This window comes from Dermochelys coriacea, chromosome 11 (genome assembly GCF_009764565.3).
Source record: "Dermochelys coriacea isolate rDerCor1 chromosome 11, rDerCor1.pri.v4, whole genome shotgun sequence".
Classification (NCBI taxonomy): Eukaryota; Metazoa; Chordata; order Testudines; family Dermochelyidae; genus Dermochelys; species Dermochelys coriacea.
The window spans coordinates 60,410,260-60,431,876 of NC_050078.2; the positions used below are offsets into that span (position 1 = coordinate 60,410,260).

Below are 21,617 nucleotides of genomic sequence, written 5' to 3' on the forward strand. Positions count from 1 at the left end.
CTGTTTTCTTTTTACTTCAACGTTATCTTAATAAAATTATTAAATCCGAAAACCCTGATTTATTTACAGCTAAGTGGTGTTCACAGACAATGCCAGAGTGACATTATCCCCAGTTTTCAGAGTAGCAGCTGTGTTAGTCTGTAATCGCAAAAAGAAAAGGAGTACTTGTGGCACCTTAGAGACTAACAAATTTATTTGAGCATAAGCTTTCATGAGCTACAGCTCACTTCATCGGATGCATTTGGTGGAAAATACAGTGGGGATATTTATATACACACACACAGAGAACATGAAACAATGAGTTTTATCAAACACACTATAAGGAGAGTGATCACTTAAGATGAGCTATTACCAGCAGGAAGGAGAGGGGAAGAAGGAAAACCTTTTGTGGTGATAATCAAGGTGAGCCATTTCTAGCAGTTAACAAGAACGTCTGAGGAACAGTGGGGGGTGGAATGGGGGGAGAAATAACATGGGGAAATAGCTTTACTTTATGTAATGACCCATCCACTCCCAGTCTCTATTCAAGCCTAAGTTAATTGTATCCAGTTTGCAAATTAATTCCAATTCAGCAGTCTCTCGTTGGAGTCTGTTTTTGCAGTTTTTTTGTTGAAGGATAGCCACTCTCAGGTCTGTAATTGTGTGACCGGAGCGACTGAAGTGTTCTCCGACTGGTTTTTGAATGTTATAATTCTTGACGTCTGATTTGTGTCCATTTATTCTTTTACGTGGAGACTGTCCAGTTTGACCAATGTATATGGCAGAGGGGCATTGCTGGCACATGATGGCATATATCACATTAGTAGATGCGCAGGTGAACGAGCCTCTGATAGTGTGGCTGATGTGATTAGGTCCTATGATGGTGTCCCCTGAATAGATATGTGGACACAGTTGGCAACGGGCTTTTTTGCAAGGATAGGTTCCTGGGTTAGTTGTTCTGTTGTGTGGTTGGCTGGTGAGTATTTGCTTCATGTTGGGAGCTGTCTGTAAGCAAGGACTGGCCTGTCTCCCAAGATCTGTGAGAGTGATGGGTCATCCTTCAGGATAGGTTGTAGATCCTTGATGATGCGTTGGAGAGGTTTTAGTTGGGGGCTGAAGGTGATGGCTAGTGGCGTTCTGTTGTTTTCTTTGTTGGGCCTGTCCTGTAGTAGGTGACTTCTGGGTACTCTTCTGGCTCTGTCAATCTGTTTCTTCACTTCAGCAGGTGGGTATTGTAGTTGTAAGAATGCATGATAGAGATCTTGCAGGTGTTTGCCTCTGTCTGAGGGGTTGGAGGAAATGCAGTTATATCGTAGAGCTTGGCTGTAGACAATGGATCGTGTGGTGTGATCTGGATGAAAGGTAGAGGCATGTAGGTAGGAATAGCGGTCAGTAGGTTTCCGATATAGGGTGGTGGTTATGTGACCATCACTTATTAGCACCGTAGTGTCCAGGAAGTGGATCTCTTGAGTGGACTTGTCCAGGCTGAGGTTGATGGTGGGATGGAAATTGTTGAAATCATGGTGGAATTCCTCAAGGGCTTCTTTTCCATGGGTCCAGATGATGAAGATGTCATCAATGTAGCGCAAGTAGAGTAGGGGCATTAGGGGACGAGAGCTGAGGAAGCGTTGTTCTAAGTCAGCCATAAAAATGTTGGCATACTGTGGGGCCATGTGGGTACCCAAGGGATCTGCATACAATTAGAGATGGCATCATATGATAAGCTAAAACAATAACTTTGAATGATCATTTGGAAATTATAAAGATATATGTAAGAGAACTGCTTGGAAATCAAAAGCAACTCAAATGCTAAGGGAAATTGAAACCAGTGTCTCTCTGTAAAATGGAGGGATCTTGGAGATCTTTTCTTTTCATGTATTCATTTTCCCTTGGGTCCTCTTGGACTTTGTTAATCTCAATGAAATACCAATAATTTAGAATAAATACCTTAATATTGCAATCAACTAATGTAGTAGTAGCTATACATACAAATGGCTAAGGTGTATAGAATCAGAATTGTTCAGCTGTTTGCCATAGATCCTGTATCACAGGCATCTGATAGAAAGTCTCCTTTAGCTTAGGTGGAGAGGGCCTATGGTTCTGGATCAAAGGAATAGCTGAGCTCTGTCCCCTGCCACTATGGAGTTTTGAGCGGATTACACCCCATAAGGTCTAGGTGTCTACTGAGAGAGCTGGCTGAAAGTTTTTTGATTAAATGTTTTTCTTAAGAAAATGCCAATTTGTGGAAACTTCTGTCTCTCCTCTGCCTAATTTTGGAGGTGAGTGTCTTAACCACTGAGCTATTAGTTGTTATTTTGGCATTGTGTCTGCCTTGCTGGTATTTTTCATGAAAAACTTGAAAAATCTCGATTTTGTTGTTCAGCATTGGATCAAAAACAGATTTTGCAACTTGTAAATATATTGCAAAACAGAATTCTTGGTTTTTGGCCAGTCCTAATCACCAATTCATTACAATGTATCTTTCTGAAACACCATTCAGACGCATGAATTTCAAGAGAACATTTAGACTTTACAGTTCCATGTGTTCACTGAGTGCCGGTTGTGTATTTGGTGGTGGTGGCTGTCTCTCTCCTTTTTTCTTTTATATAAATAAAATAATTTTCCATAAAAAAATAATATTGCATGTTAAAAATGATCCAACTGCATAGAAAAGATGGACACTATAGTAAGATAGATGGGACTGAAGCAGGGGTGGGCAAACTACTGCCCACAGGCCGGATCCGGCCCACCAGCTGTTTTAATCTGCCCTCAAGCTCCCACTGGGAAGCGGGGTCTGGGGCTTGCCCTGCTCTTGTGCTCCAGCCAGGGCTCCTGGAAGCAGTGGCCTGGCCCCTCTCCGGCTCCTACGTGTAGGGGTAGTTAGGGGGCTCTGCTTTGCACACTGCCCCCGCCACAAGTGCCACCCCCACGCTCCCATTGGCGAGGAACTGCAGCCAATGGGAGCTGCAGCAGTGGTGCCTGTGGATGGGGCAGCATGTAGAGCCACCTGGCTGTGCCTCTGCATAGGAGCCGGACAAGGGACATACTGCTGCTTCTGGGAGCCGCTTGAGCTAAGCGCCGCCCTGAGCCTCTCCCCACAGCCCAACTCCTTACCCCAGCCCTGATCCCCCTTCCTGCCCTCCAAACCCCTCAGTCCCAGCCCAGAGCATCCTCCTGCACCCCAAACTCCTCATTCTGAGCCCCACCCCAGAGCCCACATCCCCAGCTGGAGCCCTCACCCCCCCCATCCCATTCTCCACTCCCCTGCCCCAGCCTAGAGCCCCCTCCCGCAGCCTGAACTCCTCATTTCTGGCTCCATCCTGGAGCCTGCACCCCCAACCAGAGCCCTCACCCCCTTCCACACCCCAACCCCAATGTTGTGAGCATTCATGGCCTGCCATACAATTTCTATTCCCAGATGTGTCCCTCAGGCCAAAAAGTTTGCCCACCTCTGGACTGAAGGATCCAATGGCAAAGCAAGGAAGTGAGATAGAGACAAACTTTAAAGTGGAAAAGCTTTTTGAAGCAAGCATGTTTTTCTCCTGACCCTTTAATCTTTCATTTAGAGAAAACAACTCAAGTCTCCCTTCATAACAAGAGGTGTCCTGATTATGCTACTTGCTGTGCTCCAACTCCCCCCTTTTTACCAGTTGTTTGTTTTATTTTTACAAGCTCTGTTTCCATATCTGCAAATATTTGATTATTTGTAATATTTGCAATTGTAATGATAAGTTCCGAAAGTGAACAGCTCTATTGATTTTGTGTTAATATCACAATTTTCATTCTGTTGTCATTTAATTTAACCTACAACTATAAGTCACATGACAATACACTCAGTCTCGAGACCAGTCCTTTCCGGTTCCATGACTTCCTGTTGAGACTGAGAAGGAACAAGATCCAGAGGCATTTCATCCACTGAGCTGCCTGACCCCAAAAGTAAGTGAAATCCACCTCCTTAACTTCAATATCATTTTATGTTTGAAGGCAATTGAGTTTTGCTAGGCCAATATCTCTTTCTAGTTTTTCTCTTTCCCTGTTTTGGATTATAATCTAATGCCGGAAGACAATGGAGTTAGAATTTTTAGTACACTATCCGCACAGGCAGACATACACACATGCAGATATACTGTCTATTCTGCATACATACATAAACTATGGTGTTCAAAGTTTATAGAAAGTTTGAAAGTGAAAGTGAAATTAATTTAATTCCCTTTACCAGAAAGATTGTTTTTATGGCTATAAATTGCTTATACCTTAATCTAGGGGTATGCATGTGTGTCAGAGGAGACCTGTTCCCCCAATCCTAAATTGACAATTAACCATCAAGTGTATATTCTCCTTTTTTTTTTTTTTTCAGAGAAGTAACAAATAAGATCAAGCAGTTGAAAGCACCGACTCCTGTCTGAATGACTCGTGCCTATTCTCATTAGTTTTCATATGGCCCAGAGGTGCAGATTCTCATCTGTTTCAAAACTAATTTTGCATACATTTAAAAGAGAAACGAGGATTGGGGAACAGAGCTTTAGATAGTGTGCTCCTGTAGAACAGGGAGCGAGTTTGACTGGGTTTTTCTAGACAAGAATTTAAGGTCCTACTGTATAGTAACCAGTTAAATGATTGCCAATTAACTCAAGTTAACAAACACGATTGTGAATGCTAATCCATACGCTCCTCAGACCTTTGCAGTTTACCTTAAAATGGGCCCCCAAGTCAACCACAAACGTTTGTGTCTTGGAACAAATTATTGCAAAGTGTCTGGATTAGCATTTATAATTATATTCATTAACTCAAATTAATTTGGCAATCAGTCAACTCTTTACCTCAGAACCACAAACCCTGGTCTACACAAAGCTGCAGTGTGTTTGAAGAAAGCCAACTGCAAGGGGGGAATCCCAACCTCATGGTGGTGTTTTGGACACTGCCACAATACACATGGATTACTGATTTCTCTGATAATCTGATAGTGGGAGGCTGGCATGCTCTCCCAAAGGGTTGCCATACTAAATGTTCTCTCACAATTTAAGTCTCAGAATGGTGCCCAAATGAAAAAGACAGGAGGAGAGAGACCTTCCAAGCATGCTAAGAGGGGGTCCCCCACAGGGCCCACTCAAAGAACTTCAACCACCCGATGGATTCTTTCTCCCAAACCCTCACCCTCCTCTGATACCCCTGGATAGCCCTTCTGCTGTGCTGTCACAGAGGGAGCAGAGCACTGACTGGCACTCTCTGCAATGAGGCAGACTAGCAGCATATGCTGCTGTTCCCACGCTATGGTCTGAGGATTTTTGGAGCCTCATGCTCCATATTCCCAAATTCAGAGGCCTGTTCTAAATTCAGTACAGTAGAACCTCAGAGCTATGAACACCTCAGGAATGGAGGTGGTTTATAATTCTGAAATGTTCGTAACTCTGAACAAGACGTTATGGTGGTACTTGCAGATGTTTGCAACCGAACATCGACTTAATACAGCTTTGAAACTTTACTATGCAGAAGAAAAATGCTGCTTTCCCTTTATTTTTTAGTAGTTTACATTTAACATGGTATTGAACTGTATTTGCTCCCCCACCCCCTCTGTCTGATTGCATACTTCCAGTTCCAAAGGAGGTATGTGGTTAACTGGTCAGTTTGTAATTCTGAAGTTCTACTGTACTTGTGTCCTGCCCTAACTGTAGTCCAGGACTGAAAATTCAAAGATCGCTGGGGGCTTTAGGTGCACAGTGAAATGGGAAACGTGGCTCCAGCCTCTACTAAAGCTTTGGAAATTATCAGTATGCTCTTTACCTGATCTGTATCTTACAAATGTGCAGCATGGTAGCAATTAGCTTAGCTTGTAAGTGAGCTGTAGTTTGCAAGTGCTGGAGACAACAAGTATAAAGTGAATTATCTTTCCTGTCTAAACAATTGGAGTGGCCTGGTTGCATGGACCTGCAGGGGCCAGACAAAAAATTGTTTATAGAAGCAATAGTATCTTAGGGAAGCTTTTACTACAATTAAGACACACATCTGTGATAGAGTAGTGTCTATGGGTCTCATTTATTGCTCAGACACTTTGTTGATTTTAGATTTAGGGGAAACAGGTGTCAGATATATGGATCTTGCTTCTGGGTAGCATTAAATCTCTAGAAAAGTAATAATGCTGACTTTCAAAAGAACAGACAAGATCTAGGAAAGAAAAAAGGAAGCCCTTGCATGCAGCTAGGTTGATTCTGCTGCCAGCAAACCCCAAACATCCTCCTAGGGAAAGCAGGAGGAGCTTGTCTCCATTACATTTTCTCTTACCTTTGCTTCTGTTCCCAAGTGCAGATTCTTAAAGCTGAGCAATTGAAAGGGGACAAAAGAGACCTAACATCAAAACTCTGATGGGGGGACATAAGATGTGTATTTTGTAGCATGTATCTATTATGGAGCATTCCACCTGAGGTGACTCCTTTGTAATTGTGTTGAACTGGCCCATCAATCACATTGTTCCATCATCATCTCAATTTGTGTTTAGATCTGATTCCTCATCTCTCAGCCATAAAATGAGCGCAGATATATACAAGCTTCTCTTCTTCATCAGTGAGGAACTGGACTCGGAAACCTTGATGGCCCTGAAGTTTCTGAGTCTGGAGTACATCCCACTGAAGAATCAGGAAAACATTCAGGATCCCAAGGATTTCTTCCAAAAGCTCCAGAAGAAGGGACTGATAGAAGAGGACGATCTGTCCTTCTTAAAGGAGCTAATGTTCAGAGTAAACCGTATAGACCTCCTGACTGGTAAACTGAGCTCCAGCAGAGACGAAATGGAGAAGGAGCTTCAAATCCCAAACAAGGCAAAAGTTTCACGATATAGGTATGCAGTGTGGTAGTAAGGACTCTTTGGGGCCTCTTGGACTTAAAAACCCAGGTAGAGGTGTTCTGTTATATCCAGGTTCATTCTTGTTTCCTACCTAAATTGTCTTCCATTTTATCTCCCACACAAATCCAGGAAGAATTTTATACTTCTCAATCTGGCTCTGTGCATCTTGCACACTTAAGGACAGGTATTTAGCTCTATGCTCTGCTATTGATTGTGTCCTTGGTACTATTCCGACAGAAATGACATCTCCATTTTCCTAAAGAGACTTTGTCTCCGAGAATGTGTTTTTTCCTGGATATTATCTCACAATAATAGTATTGTATTGTAACTAGAGAGGGGTCAAGCAGGCTTGGGGTTGGATTTGGTCCTTTCAAATCCAGAGATAGAGCCTGAGTCTTACCTAGGTTACTTGTAACCTGATGTATGCTATGTACTGTCTCATTCCAGGAAGCACTGCTACTGAGTGCTTCCGAGAGCAATTGTTTTCACTTTGGACCACACCAATTTTCTGATACTGTGATGATGGTCTTGGCCTTGGTTTTCAAGGATGTTGTAAATAGCAATGATAAGGATGAAGCAAGCCCTTTTACTGTGGACCAGCCCCAACCACATGGGGCATTTAGGTAATCTTCACTTTGGCTAATTTGCTTCCTTTCTTCCCTCTCTCCTTCCTTTATTGTCAGGCAACTACTTTACAGAATCTCTGAAGAAATAACTAGTGAAGAAGTTGCCAGTGTAAGATTCCTGCTGCAAAAGGAGCTGCCAAAGAAGAAGCTTCAGGACAATGCTGTAAGAGCACTTAATCGTGGTGGCTTCTTGTGTGAAGTTGGTTTTGAATCTCTGGCTATGGCTATGCTACACCTTACATCGACATAAGTTGTATTGCTCAATGGTGGTGTTAGCCACCCCCCTGAGCAACATAACTTATGCTGACTTAGTGCTGAGCACACCGGTGCACAAGTCGATGGGACAGCTACTGCCAGCAGGGGCTGGAGTAATTAAGCCAACGGGAGCTCTCTCCTCTCAGCTTAGAGCAGCTACACAGAAAGCTTACAGTGGCACAGCTGCATCAGTTCAGCTGCACTGCTGTAAGGTCTGTAGTAGCCATAGTCTAACTCTTTCCTCAAAGGAGGTAGAGAGAACAGTTGCATGTAAATCCCAGCCGGCAGTGGTGATGGATCATGATAAGATTATATTGTTCAGAGGAAGTGGAAGAGCTGTGAGATGGTCTCCATTAGAGAATGGGTCTTTCTTTCTCCCTCCTGTCTTAGTCTCCTTTCCCCACTACTTTATCAGTCCCACATTCTCATTGTTTTATCCACACCATCCATCTCCCTGCCTCTGCCTCCCACAAATTCAGCACACTCCTCTTCTCTTCCCACTGCTTTCAGGGTATTAATGTTTGGGTGGCACCCAAAGGAGAAGGATGTGGTCTGGAGAAAAAGTACAGGGTTTGGGAGTCAGACAATCCTAAATTGTAATCCTGGCTCAGCCAATGACTCGGGTGGTCCTGGAAAAGTCACTTAACCTTTCTGTCCTTTTCCTTATTTGTAACACTGGAATAATGTGCCTAGCTGCCTCCCAGGATATGGTGAAGGTTAGATAAACAAATAACTATCTTTGAAGATAGAAATAGATGAAAATACTACATACTGTTCATAAGCACCCTTCCTGAGTTCATCCACAAGGCCTCTATGCTCTTCATTAAAACTCTCCCTAAAAGCCCCAAATCTGCTATGGTCCCCATGGGAAGATTAGCTGATACAATTACAAATTTGGGTAGTAATTAGGAATAATTTATGTAATGGAAAACCTACAGCAGTGTAACTAAATTGTTTTTAAAAAATCCATCTTAGTTACGCATCTGGAATAGAGATGCACTTATCCAGGGTTATACCACGCTTTTTATTCTAGTTTAATTTAATTCGGTCAATTACTGGATTAAGCTAAACCAGTTTAAGAGTATCTACTTAGTGGTTTGCACTGGTTTAATGAAATCTGTTTTGTTACATATGTGCAGAAAAACCATATGTAAACCAGCCCTAAAATCCCCTGTTCTAGCTTAATTTATTTTCCCATGAGGTGGCTAATTCACATCTTGACACCCACTACCACCTTCTAACTTGGTGTATTTCTCCTCTCCCTTCCCCCCCCCCCCCCATCTGTTTCTGTCTTCAGCTTGTCCTCTCCTCAGAGCAGGGAACCTTGCCTTCCTTTTGGTTTGATGCCTAATAGGTTGGGTGCTACCCGAAACTAATACATAATAATAATTTTTTTAAACAGACAATATTGAAGCTCTTTATAGAAATGGAAAAAGCTGGGATAATGAATGAAACCAAATTGAAGGTGCTAAAGAGTATTTTACAGGAAGTTAGACCTGACCTGGTGCAAAAAATTAATACCTACGAAGTAGAAACACAAGGTAATGATTTTAAACTATCCATTTGAATATTCTTTTGACCGAGTCCCGAGGACCAAAGGAGGTGGTGATGAGAGAGACATTGGATGTCGTCTGCCCCCCCTTAGGAACTATTGAAAAATTGTTCTGCCTAGTATTAATTTCTGTGCTTTGACCAGTCTAGTTTTAAATGTCTCTAAGAGTGAGACCTACACCGCTTTCCTTGGGAGACTAGTCTGTAGACTTGCAGATCTTGCTGTCAGCGAGCTGCTAGGCTTTGTTCTCCATCAGCTAGCACAAAGGTTGGAAAGAAGCATAATGGAAAGGATTTGGAAGGGAGGCGTTTTTACTCAAGTCGGTGCCAAATGCTTTAAAACAGAAACTGGGACATTTCCAGCACTTCCAGTCACTGTGTTCTTGATGAGCTTTTGGGGCTGAAGCAGTGACTTGTTCACCTGACAGGCCCAATGTTCAGGAAACTGTTAATGAGAGGCACCATCCAGCGGCCAGGGGAAAGTGAGAATACACAGATTTTTTTCATAGCAGGTTCTCATTTGCATTTGGCTCAGTTGTGTATGTTTCTCTGAGGCCCCTTGGATGGCTCTCAGAGCATTTGGACTCTTTCTCACAGCCATTCTAAGGATGTACTTGTGAAGCATCACCTGTTTGGTGAGTAGAGCAGGTAATGGCTCAGAGGCAGATAGTGGCTGTGTCTAATCTTGACTATAAAAATTCTCCCATCAGCAGCAGCAACCGTGGAAGCACTAGTGTCAACAGAGTACTGGTGTTTTATCACCCCTTGTTGTCTAATGCAGGGTAGATGTAATCAGCACAGTAACAGTCAATGGGCACCTAAATGATGTCTACACAATCATGCTCCCCACTGCTACCTCTAGAGGCATTGCAACAGTGGGAGATTTCCAGGAATTCTAGTGTAGACCAGGATTGTAGCCAAGGGGGAAAATTGTTTAATCCATCTCTTTAGATGGAGCAGGAAGGGGACATGTTTTTCAGCCCTGTTGCCGTTACAGAAAAATACTTTTTCAGCACAGCCATGTTTAAATGTGATTATTATTTTTGCTGATCTAGACAGTACAAAAATGTCATAACTAGGGATGTAAAAGTTTAACTGGTTAACTGATAAGCATCGTTCTTATTGGTTTTTGGTTAACGATTAAACTCCGCTGCCAGCTCTGTGCCCGGGACATGGGACGGCAGCTGGGACCCCAGGTGCGGGGATGGCAGCGGTGATGCGCTAAAACATGGGGGTGCTGTAGCACCCCTTGCACTCCTAGTTCCCTGCCTATGTGAACTTCTTAACGGTTAACCGTTTAACTGATAGAATTTTAATAGGTTAAATTATTACTATTTTAAACCCTATTTACATCCGCAGTCATAACCATGATGGAGAATTATGTTTTAAGCCTAGTAGATGCCTGTGTTACAACCATTTTTCACAATTCTGTTTAAATATTGTTATTTCTGTAGTATAAACAGGGCCTTTATCTCAGCCAGGGCAACAGAAATGGTCAACCTGTCAATGGGCTAATCCATCACCACGAGGGCAAGAGGGGAACCCATTCCTGGAGGGGACGAGAAGAGAATCATCAGTCACTAACAGAAAGAAGGATCTCCTCCAGCATCTAAAAATAAAACCTCAAGGGAACTCTTATTCAGTGGGATCTGACAAATATAGCGAAGAAGCTGCAGAACTGGTACAGCTATAGGGTTTCTTTCCTGTGTTGGAAACTGGTGTCAGTTGATCATGATCTAATGTATTGACAGTTTAGATAACTTCACATGGAAAGCAAGGCTCACCAGAATTGTGTGTACACTGGATGAGTTGCTTTGTCTGCCCAGGTTGTTTGTCCTTTAAGACTTCAGGATCATTTCTGATCAGTTTCTGTTGAAGACTAGGTGTGTAGCAAGCCTGATGCCTTGAGAATCTGGCTGCACTGAGACCTGGGATAGCCTCGGTTGAATTTGTCCATCATTCTTCTTGTTTCAGCCCCAGATGAATTGATCACGAGCTTGGAACCTCCATTTCAGAGCCTGACAATTACCGAAGGTATTGTTACCACTCCTTAAGTAGATTAATAAATTATAAGGGTAGAAGAGACCCTGGTGATCAGGTCTTGTCTCCTGTATAACACAGGCCTTAAGACTTCCGCTGAATTAATTCCTGTATGAACTAGAGCATAGGCTCATTTGATTAAATATAATTTAGCTAAGAGTCTGGTCACTGCCCTAAGTGTGAAGATGTGTGTTACCTGCATTGTTTCCCACCTAGATTCTGAAGCCTGTATAGATTTCATGGTCAGTGCCATGGAGACTCGGCCTCTTGATTCATATAGTTAAAAATAGGACTAATCATCACTAACTAAAGATACCTAAAAACAGCGTGACGTTAAGCAGTGGTAGGCCCATAGGTGCTAAGGCTATAGACGTTATCTAAGTGGTAAACGATGATGAAAATGTGAGCCATTCGTCATGTTTTAGGGGTTGGAAGTTGTCTAACACTCTGCTCCAGCAGGTGATTCCATCCAATATTGTCCCCATTATTACAGTATCTGAGCCCCTGTGAGGTAGAGATGTACCATTGTCCCTACTTTAGAGGTGAGGAACTGAGTTTCAGAGGCAAAGTGACTTGCCCAAGGTCACAAAGGAAGTCTGTCGCAGAGTAGGGAATTGAACGCGAGATTCCAGAGCCTCAGGCTAGTGCCTGAATAACTGAACTATGCTTCCGTGTCCACCCATCTTTCAACTTCTGACTTAATTATCTCAGTGCCTCCTCCTACACTGTCCCCAGTGCATGAAACGCCCTTGCTGAGCTGATCCCCCTTTTAGTCCCTCCTGATTACCCACTTCTGCTGTGCTGCCTATGGAGGGATCCAGCTGGACTTCTACTAGACTTGGCAGAATTCAATTATCATTATTATTATTTTTAATAAATGTTCTCTTTAGAACATGCCTAGCACATTGAGGACATTGCAAATAATACTAAATGCTCAAGGAAGAGTGACAGATTAGCTGATGAGAGCTTGGACATTAGAAATACCAATAGGTTCAGACAGTTCATCCTCTAGCTCCATTTCTCAATGTTCTCTCCTCATCCAGAATTCTCTTGATTTTTTTTCCAAGCAAACAGCGTGCAGGCCGAAATCGGACAGGATCCATGCAGAAGGGAGCTTTATGCCTATGCGTATCCCATCGCAGGATCAGGGCCTCAATGCCTCACTCTCCCTCCCCAAATAGAGAATTCTTTTATTTAACCATCCAGGACTTTGCAGGAAATAGCAAATCACATCTATTTCCAACTCTGTGATTTCTTATCTGAATTGAAGAAACTCTCCTTTTGTACTCCTTTTTATACTCTGGTGGAAATATGAAAATCTTTCCCCCCCCCACCCCCAACTGCCTGGCAACCATCAGTATATGCATTTGGTTTCTGACATCTAGCAATGTTACAACCATAGTCTTTCTGAAACATTTGCTGCTGTCCCACTTCTGCTCCAGGATATTATTGTAGCTCTTTTCGACATAGTGTATAATGGATCTTCCTTTGAATTTAAATCCTAGAAGAATGGGAAGAAAATATTCCCTTTAACAGGACACAGGGTCACTTTTTTTTTGTCTAACACTCACTCAGAAGACAAAACTCACCTTCCCCGATAGTAGTGATCATTTGCAGCAGTTACATATTGACCAAGCAATCTATTGCAAAGCATCTTTCCTTAAAAAGGAAGCCCATCTGTGGATTTGCTCAGCTGGAGATAGCAAAAAATGAATCGCTGTCTAAAGATTCTCAAAATGATATGTGCACAATGGAAGCTAGTCCCCACCCCATTCCTTCAGATCAGTTGGATGCCATTTTTTGTACTGAATTATGTTAAAGTTAAGACAACCCTTTTGACTCTAAATCTCCTTTCGTGCCCCTTGTAGGTCATATTCACCAGGAAGTTCCCTGCTCTAAAACATGTGCATTTGTGGGCCCAGGTGAATTGGGAGCAAAGGAAGCAGTGTCAGTGCCAAAGGTGAGAAATCCTGAAGTTTAGCTTGAACTGCTGCTCTGCTCCTGATCCTCATGGGCATAAATCCCTTTACAACCCCCCCTACAATTGTTGGTGAGGCCCTAGGGAACCCTCATCCAGAATACAAGAGTAAGCCCCACCTTTTGTGTTGTTGCCTGAAGATCAACACCCCATTAGACAGGAAACAGAGCAATGTGTGCCATTGGGGGAGTGGGAGAGGGGAAGAGAACCACCAGGACACCCTGAAGCCAGCGGAGAGTTTCCGGCAGTCATGGTTAAGCACATCCCTCCCTCCCTCCCTCAAATCATGCTGAATCAATGGATAAGAACCAATGAACCCCACCAAGCAAAGGAGGGAGGGAGCAGGAATCTCAAAGGTAGCCCCCACCACGTGCTCTTGGGGGGAGAGGGGTGCGTTGGGCTGGGGACAAACACCTGCTCCCTTTCCCTCTATTCCAGAACAATAAACTCGCCGTGGGGGAGGGAAGGAGTGCTCGGGGGAAGGAAACAGGGTTCTTATTTCCCCACTCCCTTCCATCCCCCTGCAGGCAGAGGCTAGAGCTGTCCCAGATTCACAGACTTCCCCTACACCATTTCCCCAGCGCCCCAGCCTGTGGTATGTCTGTGGGGCTGAGATGAGGCGGGGTAACAATTGTCCCATTTCTCTTTTGGGTACCTTAAAACCCACAGCTCTTTATGTTGCTTTTACAATCTTGCCATTACGCTCTGCACATCTCCACAGCTCGAGAACTCCTACAGGATGGACAATAATCCTCATGGCTATTGTGTGATACTGAACAACTCTGATTTTAAAAATCCCGATGAAACCAGGAGAGGCACAGACAAAGATGCTGGTAATTATTTTGCTTGTTGAACTACTGGGGGGGTTTCTTTGTCTGAGGGAACCATTTAATCTCCCCTTCTTTATAGAATGGATAAGCTACGTGGTTGTCACTCTTTCCTTTCACAAGACCACTCTCACCAAGCTCCCTTCCCTCCATGGTTGGTCTGATGGACATGTCGGCCATTATGGTATCAGAAAAGCAGTCTCTTCACTGCTAAAAAGGGTGGTCTTCTTACAGCTTGACAATTAACCCGTGTTAGCTCTCTGCCTATAAAAGCCTAATGGAGATACAAGTAGTTTTTACCTTGTAGTTGCTAGGTGAGGTCAACACTACATTCCCCACCTGTGGATGACCTCACCTCCCTACACTGCAGTGACAACAGAGGCTGTCTCCGCCAGGATTTTACAGCCTGAGCGCTGACTCAGATTAGTCATCTTGCTGTAAAAACACCCCTTTTAGTCTCCTTGTCATTTCCCCCATTAAAATTTGTCTGCTTATAGCTCACGGACTTATTTTTACCCTCTTGGACAGAATATGCTAAAAATGTAGTTTAAGGAAGGAAAGTCTTTCTGTTCTGGGTACAAGCTATTGTTGACAGTGTGTGTCTATATGTGTGTGCCTTTTTTGGTATGTTGTCTTTCTGCTTGATGACTTCTCTCTCTCTTTTTTTTTTTTAATAGTTGTGTTCTTAGAACTGCCATAAAATCCGTAAGCTCTCAATTCTGTGTTCACTTAACCTACTGTCTGCAACTGGAGGATATAAGGAGACCACACTGCCAGTTAGAAAGTGTTCTGATCCAATAGATAGACAAATCTGGTTGCAGCAATGCTCAAATGAATCCAACTATCTTCCCATCTTGCCATTTGCCTCTAAGCCTTTCCTCCTGCAATAACTCCATGTCTATCTGAATCCACACATCCTTCCTTTTTGACATGGTGTCTTAAAAAAGCGTATATGGCTGAATTTTAACTCTGACCCCTTTCCAGTTGCTTGTTTCCCAGTCACCCTCTTTCCTCTAGGAGACTCTTCTCGCCCATTACAAAGCTAAGTCAGCAGGTACTCGGAAAGCTGTGTAGGTCCTTACCTTTGGTAAGAGTCAGATTCTGCTGCTCTTGCTCCGCGCAGAGTAGTTAATTTCAACAGGATTATTTGCAGAATAAGGAACTACTTCTTGGAAGAGTGGCAGAATCCAACCTTAAATAAGTACATCATCATTATCTTGTTTTATCAAGAGCTATTCATAAGTATCTCAAATCTCTGTGCAGCATGAAGTTGGTGAAAGATGCTTAAACAAACTAAACTCTCCTAATTTATAATGATTGATTTCTATGGAAGTAAAACCTGCTTTTTTCTGGGAGGACAGCTTGATGCTCAAGGCAAAGGCATTTAGAATATCAGGGGTGAAAGGGACCTCAGGAGATCATCTAGTCCAACCCCCTGCTCAAAGCAGGACCAATCCCCATATCTGCCCCAGATCCCTAAATGGCCCCTTCAAGGATTGAACTCATAACCCTGGGTTTACCAGGCCAATGCTCAAACCACTGAACTATCCCTCCCCCTCATAATTGTATCAGGAGTAAATGAATAGTTGTGTATTTCTTGCTAGGGTAATATCATTTTTATCCAAAAGGACTGACAGGGTGTGGAAAAATAAGGTAGGCTTCTTTGTGGGACTGTAACACTTTCCAAACTGCCTGATGGTGTCACTTGTTCTCCCGTGCAGTGGCTACAGTTTCATCATCTTCTTCCCTCTTCTCTGTTTCTTTATGTTAAATGAGTGCTGACTCTCCCTCTCGCTTTCTCTCTCCCAGAGGCTTTGAAACAGGTCTTTGAGTGGCTTCAGTTTGAGACAATTGAGCACCGAAACCTAGAAGCAAAGGAAATCCATGAGACAATCAAAAAGTATAGCAAGATGGACCATAGCAACATGGACTGTTTCATTTGCTGTTTACTCTCACATGGCAAAAAAGGTAAAGTATGTGGGATAGACTGGAATTCTGCAGCCATCAAAGATCTGGTCTCCTGCTTCACTGGATCTGAATGCCCCTCGCTCGCTGGCAAACCCAAACTCTTCTTTATTCAAGCCTGCCAAGGTAAGACAGGACAGAAGAGTATCCCAGTGGAAGAAGATTATTCTCGACAGCTGGAGACGGATGCTTTACCCTTCCCTTCCATTCCTGACTGGGCTGATATCCTCATTAGTATGGCTACAGTGGAAGACTTTGAGTGCTACAGATACATAGAGAGAGGCAGCGCATTCATTCAGTGCCTCTGCAAGGAAATAGAGTCTTTCTGCCCACAGTAAGTACTACTCATATTCCCCATTTTAATAGCATGTAGAGGACTGATGAAGAGGTGGAATGCATTTGTCCCAGAAACACTTTCTTAAACTAGCTTAATAGAAACCCATTGACAATAGTACTTTCCACTTACTGTATATAGCACTTTGCATCTTCAAAGCACTGCATGATCATTAATTCGACCTCACAACCCCTCTTTCACATTGCTAAGTGTGTATTGTTGTTCTTGTTGTACAAATAAGATTGACTTTAAGTGACTTGCCTGAGGTTACATGAATCAGCAGCATAGCCAGGATTATATTGTTGGACCTTCAGGTGCCCAGTCCCCAGTTCAACCCTCCACACTGTGCTACCTCACCAGATGTATACTGTATAGAATTTTACAATATTAAATGACCAATGGGAGTCTGTGGAAGCAGACAAATCTTTTTAATAAAGAACAATGGCAAGGACCTCCCTTCCCTAGGCTGCTGGTCTATTAAAAAAAAGAATTGCTAGCGTTTTGGTTTAGAAATGAAGGGAAATGGTGTCTGGAGATAAGTCTTGTGTAGCATCATGGAGGGCGGGGGGGAGGGATTGGATGATGTGTTCATCTGTTTCTCCATATTATCTAAATGCTGCTCCTAATCAGTACCAAGAGGGAAGACAAATGTCACTTGGTAGAAAAGCTTGCACTGAGTGGCCTTTCTGAAATTTTTTTTTCTTCAGATATATGTGGAGTGTAATGGTTATATAGTAGAGTGTTCAAACTGAGTGACTAGCCAGAAGTACAGGGAAGCCATTGTCCTTGCCCCAAGGGATCATGGTATCAAGCAAACATGGATAACTTCCCAGACCAGTCTCACAGGCCTAGTTACCATGTTTTTCTATGTAACTCTTTTTTTTTTTTCCTTATAATTTGTTTAAGGCGTATGGATCTGCTGACTATCCTGACACAAGTCAACAAAGAAATGGGAGAAAAAGATTTTAATGGGAAAAAGCAGATGCCAGAAATAAAATCAACCCTCCGGAAGCAACTGATCTTCCAGATGTCAACGTCAGACAATTAACCCAAAGAAATAAGAAGTCTGGGATACGCTACATTAGGAGCTACTTTTTGGATGGATTCAACTTGCAGTTCCAAAAGACAAATGGACTGGATTTGCAAGGCAATGAAGGCCCTCAACTCTCAGATCTCCATCCCTGCAATGGTTCAGTGTCCTGACTTCCAGATCCGCAGCTGTCCAAGTCACCAAATGGCCTGACTATGTGTGTAAGTGAAGGGGCTGAGTGAAAGTCCTGCATCTGTCTACTTTAGTAGGAGGTGAGAGTGCTCAGCACCTTCTAGGATTGACCCCTTGGTCATGATTTCAAATGATGAAGCACTCTGCAAAATCGTGATTCCAAAACAATGAGGAAATTGTACAGTTTCCATCTGTCAATGTTATTCATAGATGATAAGGCCAAAAGGGACCATTGTGATCATCAGGGATCCTAGTTTTCTGTGATAAGCAAATCCCCAAAATTCTCCAGTAAAAAAAACATAAAAATCCGTATTTTTCCACAATTAAAATCAAATGCTGAATTTTAGTTTCTCTAGCCACAATATGTAAAGGTATCAGTTGAACGCAATGTTTTATTGATATATTTACAATTTTTAAGCAAGTTCAAAGCCTACCTGTGCCATCAAACACTATAATAACATAAAATTAATAGAATTGCAATTTGTATTTTTTACTTGTACCAAATATTTGTATGTCTGTATTATATATTTTCAGAAAATTGTGGGGGGGTTTTAATGCATAAACACTTGAATGATGCGATTACAGTGAATTGTTTCTTTACTGTTGTTAATGGCCCTGCAGTTCCAGCCTCTAGTTTTCATTTTTTTTCATTGTTTGTTTAGCCCTTTCCATGTGTTCTACAACTATCTGCCTTTGAATGTAATCTATAGCCTTGCTGCATACAGTACAGAACAGGACATTACCATCAACATGAAATTTTTCCTTGTCAAACTCAGTGACACAGTTTTTAGGGGTGATTTTTTAAGTTTTTGGCCTCTTTTCATAACTTTAATTTCTCACCTCTGGAGGCTGAAGTGAAATTTGAGATGCATTAAAACGCAAACCCCTATATGCTATAGAGTAACTTCTATACACTGGAAGCAGTTTATTAGAGTATGTTTAGAAATGTAAATTTAAAACGCATTCAAAAATCAACCACAAGTGGGGGAGGTTGCACACATTGAATAAGTGACACCGGTACTTTCAGTAAAATGTAGTTAATAGTTAATGTGTTTTTATTTTTTCACAAAATGTAAAAACTGTTTTTACAGAAAATCTCTAAATTCCATGTTCTACCATGGCAAATGGATTTCTAGAATCCTTGGTGATCATCTAGTCTGACCTCCTGTATTGGAGACGTAGGACTTTCCTGAATTAATTCCTGTTTCAACTAGAGAATAACTTATAGAAAAACATCCCGTCTTGGTTTACCAAAATCCATCTTTACTATCTCAACCCATGCCCTTCTTGACCCCCCCCCCTTCCACCAACCCTTCCTTGATTTGCATTCTGGATTTACAGATCTGATCCTGGGAAGACTTCTGGGTACTCTTCTGGCTCTGTCAATCTGTTTCTTCACTTCAGCAGGTGGGTATTGTAGTTGTAAGAACGCTTGATAAAGATCTTGTAGGTGTTTGTCTCTGTCTGAGGGGTTGGAGCAAATGCGGTTGTATCATAGAGCTTGGCTGTAGACAATGGATCGTATGGTGTGGTCTGGATGAAAGCTGGAGGCATGTAGGTAAGTATAGCAGTCAGTAGGTTTCTGGTATAGGGTGGCATTGGCACCCTGACAGCAAGATTGTCTGGCTATGTAGATTCCTTCCTCAGGAAGCATTTGCTCCAACCCCTCAGACAGAGACAAATACCTACAAGATCTCTATCAAGCATTCTTACAATTATGCTACCCACCTGCTGAAGTGAAGAAACAGATTGGCAGAGCCAGAAGAGTACCCAGAAGTCACCTACTACAGGACAGGCCCAACAAAGAAAGTAACAGAATGCCACGAGCCGTCACCTTCAGCCCCCAAATAAAACCTCTCCAGCGCATCATCAAGGATCTACAACTTATCCTGAAGGACAACCCATCACTCTCAGATCTTGGAAGACAGGCCAGTCCTTGCTTACAGACAGCCCCCCAACCTGAAGCAAATACTCACCAGCCAACTACATACCACACAACAAAAACACTAACCCAGGAACCTACCCTTGCAACAAAGCCCGTTGCCAACTGTGTCCACGTATCTATTCAGGGGACACCATCATAGGGCCTAACCACATCAGCCACACTATCAGAGGCTCATTCACCTGCACATCTACCAATATGATATATGCCATCATGTGCCAGCAATGCCCCTCTGCCATGCACATTGGCCAAACTGGACAGTCTCTACGTAAAAGAACAAATCAGACGTCAAGAATTATAACATTCAAAAACCAGTCAGAGAACACTTCAATCTCTCTGGTCACTCGATTTCAGACCTAAAAGTTGCAATATTACAACAAAAAAACTCCAAAAACAGACTCTAGTGAGAGACTGCTGAATTGGAATTAATTTGCAAACTGGACACCATTAACTTAGGCTTGAATAAAGACTGGGAGTGGATGTGTCATTACACAAAGTAAAACTATTTCCCCATGTTTATTTTTTCCCCCTACTGTTCCTCACATGTTCTTGTCAACTGCTAGAAATGGCCCATCTTGATTATCACTACAAAACTTTTTTTTTCTCCCCGCTACCCCCTCCTGCTGGTGATAGTTCACCTTAACTGATCACTCTCATTATAGTGTGTATGGTAACACCCATTGTTTCATGTTCTCTGTGTATATAAAATCTTCCTACCTTATTTTCCACTGCATCCATCCGATGAAGTGGGCTGTAGCTCACGAAAGCTTATGCTCAAATAAATGTGTTAGTTTCTAAGGTGCCACAAGTATTCCTGTTCTTTTTGCGGATACAGACTAACACGGCTGCTACTCTGAAACCTGAACTAGTTGAATAAACTGAAATGAAGAAAATATTCTCTCTGCACCTATAGAAGATTCAAATTTGTTTAGCACTTTAAAAAAAAATCTATTTGTATCCACCCAGACAGTGACCAAGGAACAGGATGATGATGATATAACAGTTTGCACTTCTCTAGCTCCTTACATGTGAAGGGTTCAGTGTGCTTTACAAGCATTAATTAATTCAGCTTCACAGCCCCAGGATCCACAGGTTTGTGACCAAATGTAAAAGTTGAGGCACTCATTTTTGTTTTTCCCTGACTCCCTCCAATCTTTGTGTAGTGTAGTTTGTAGACTGGAATAGGCATTTGTCTTTTCTAGAGCCAGATCTCTCTGTGGCTCTTGCATGTCTCTCTGGCTCTGCAAGTACAGGCAACCCCTTATGGGCAGTAGGGAGACATCCACTTTGAGTCCTGGATCACAATAAATAAGTACTTGCTTTTACCTAGCCCTTGCCTCTGTTGTGTGTGTTCTCCCCTGCTTTCCTTGCTTGAGGTGACTGCAGTGGGTCGCAGAGGCAGGGTCCAGAGTTGTCCTTTCCAATGTATGGTTCTTTGGTCATTGAAGACAATGGTGCACTGCACTGTGTGTGTGTGTATGTGTATGTATATGACTCCTCTCGTGTTCTCCCGTTTATGTTGTTAAGGAGTTAATTCTAGCATCCCTGTAAGATAGCATAGTGTTATCCCTATTTGACAGATGGGGAAACTGAAGCACAGAGGGGTTAAGTGTTCTGGGGTGTTAAGGTGGTATTAAATGTTAGGGGTGAGGGTTAAGTGGATAAATTACAAAATCAGCTTCTGTGGATAATGTCTTGCTTATCTCAAGTACTGAGAAATGTGTGCTCTTGTATCAGAGTAAGATCAGCTTTCAATCAGCCTTCTATGGCTGGCTCCCTTTTACTCTCAAAAAGGTATTTGCATATGGTGGGCACTTCAGAGCCAGTGTTTACTTATGGTTTAAGCTTTCAACAGGCCACGTTTCTCTCTTGAGCGATTGCATTTTGTTCATTGAGAATCATGCTCACTTATGTAGAGAATGATTTCCAGTTCCTGTACATGCTGTCTGATGCAGTGGTTTTTCACTGTTGTCCAACCTGTGTGTTTATAGTTGCATGATGCTGCACGTATTTGTGTTTAACTTTTGAACAAAAGGGAAATGGTCATACTTTGTATTATG

The 21,617-nt window shown here is 42.6% G+C and overlaps 1 protein-coding gene across 7 annotated transcripts in view; it reads left to right on the forward strand.

The window, feature by feature from the left end:
* The first annotated feature begins 3,312 nt into the window (after positions 1 to 3,312).
* The window catches only part of LOC119863564 (caspase-8-like), a 32,323-nt gene continuing 14,018 nt past the window's right edge, over positions 3,313 to 21,617 (forward strand). The window contains exons 1-10 of one of the 7 annotated variants that reach the window (XM_043505578.1): positions 3,313 to 3,915; positions 6,278 to 6,355; positions 6,473 to 6,811; positions 7,501 to 7,606; positions 9,101 to 9,239; positions 11,224 to 11,283; positions 13,158 to 13,249; positions 13,989 to 14,100; positions 15,904 to 16,393; positions 17,300 to 18,916. In XM_043505578.1, coding sequence (XP_043361513.1) covers positions 6,339 to 6,355; positions 6,473 to 6,811; positions 7,501 to 7,606; positions 9,101 to 9,239; positions 11,224 to 11,283; positions 13,158 to 13,249; positions 13,989 to 14,100; positions 15,904 to 16,393; positions 17,300 to 17,441 — 1,497 coding nt within the window. In that variant the 5' untranslated portion in view covers positions 3,313 to 3,915; positions 6,278 to 6,338 and the 3' untranslated portion in view covers positions 17,442 to 18,916. The other 6 variants (XM_043505577.1, XM_043505580.1, XM_043505579.1 and 3 more) reach the window with 6 other exon arrangements.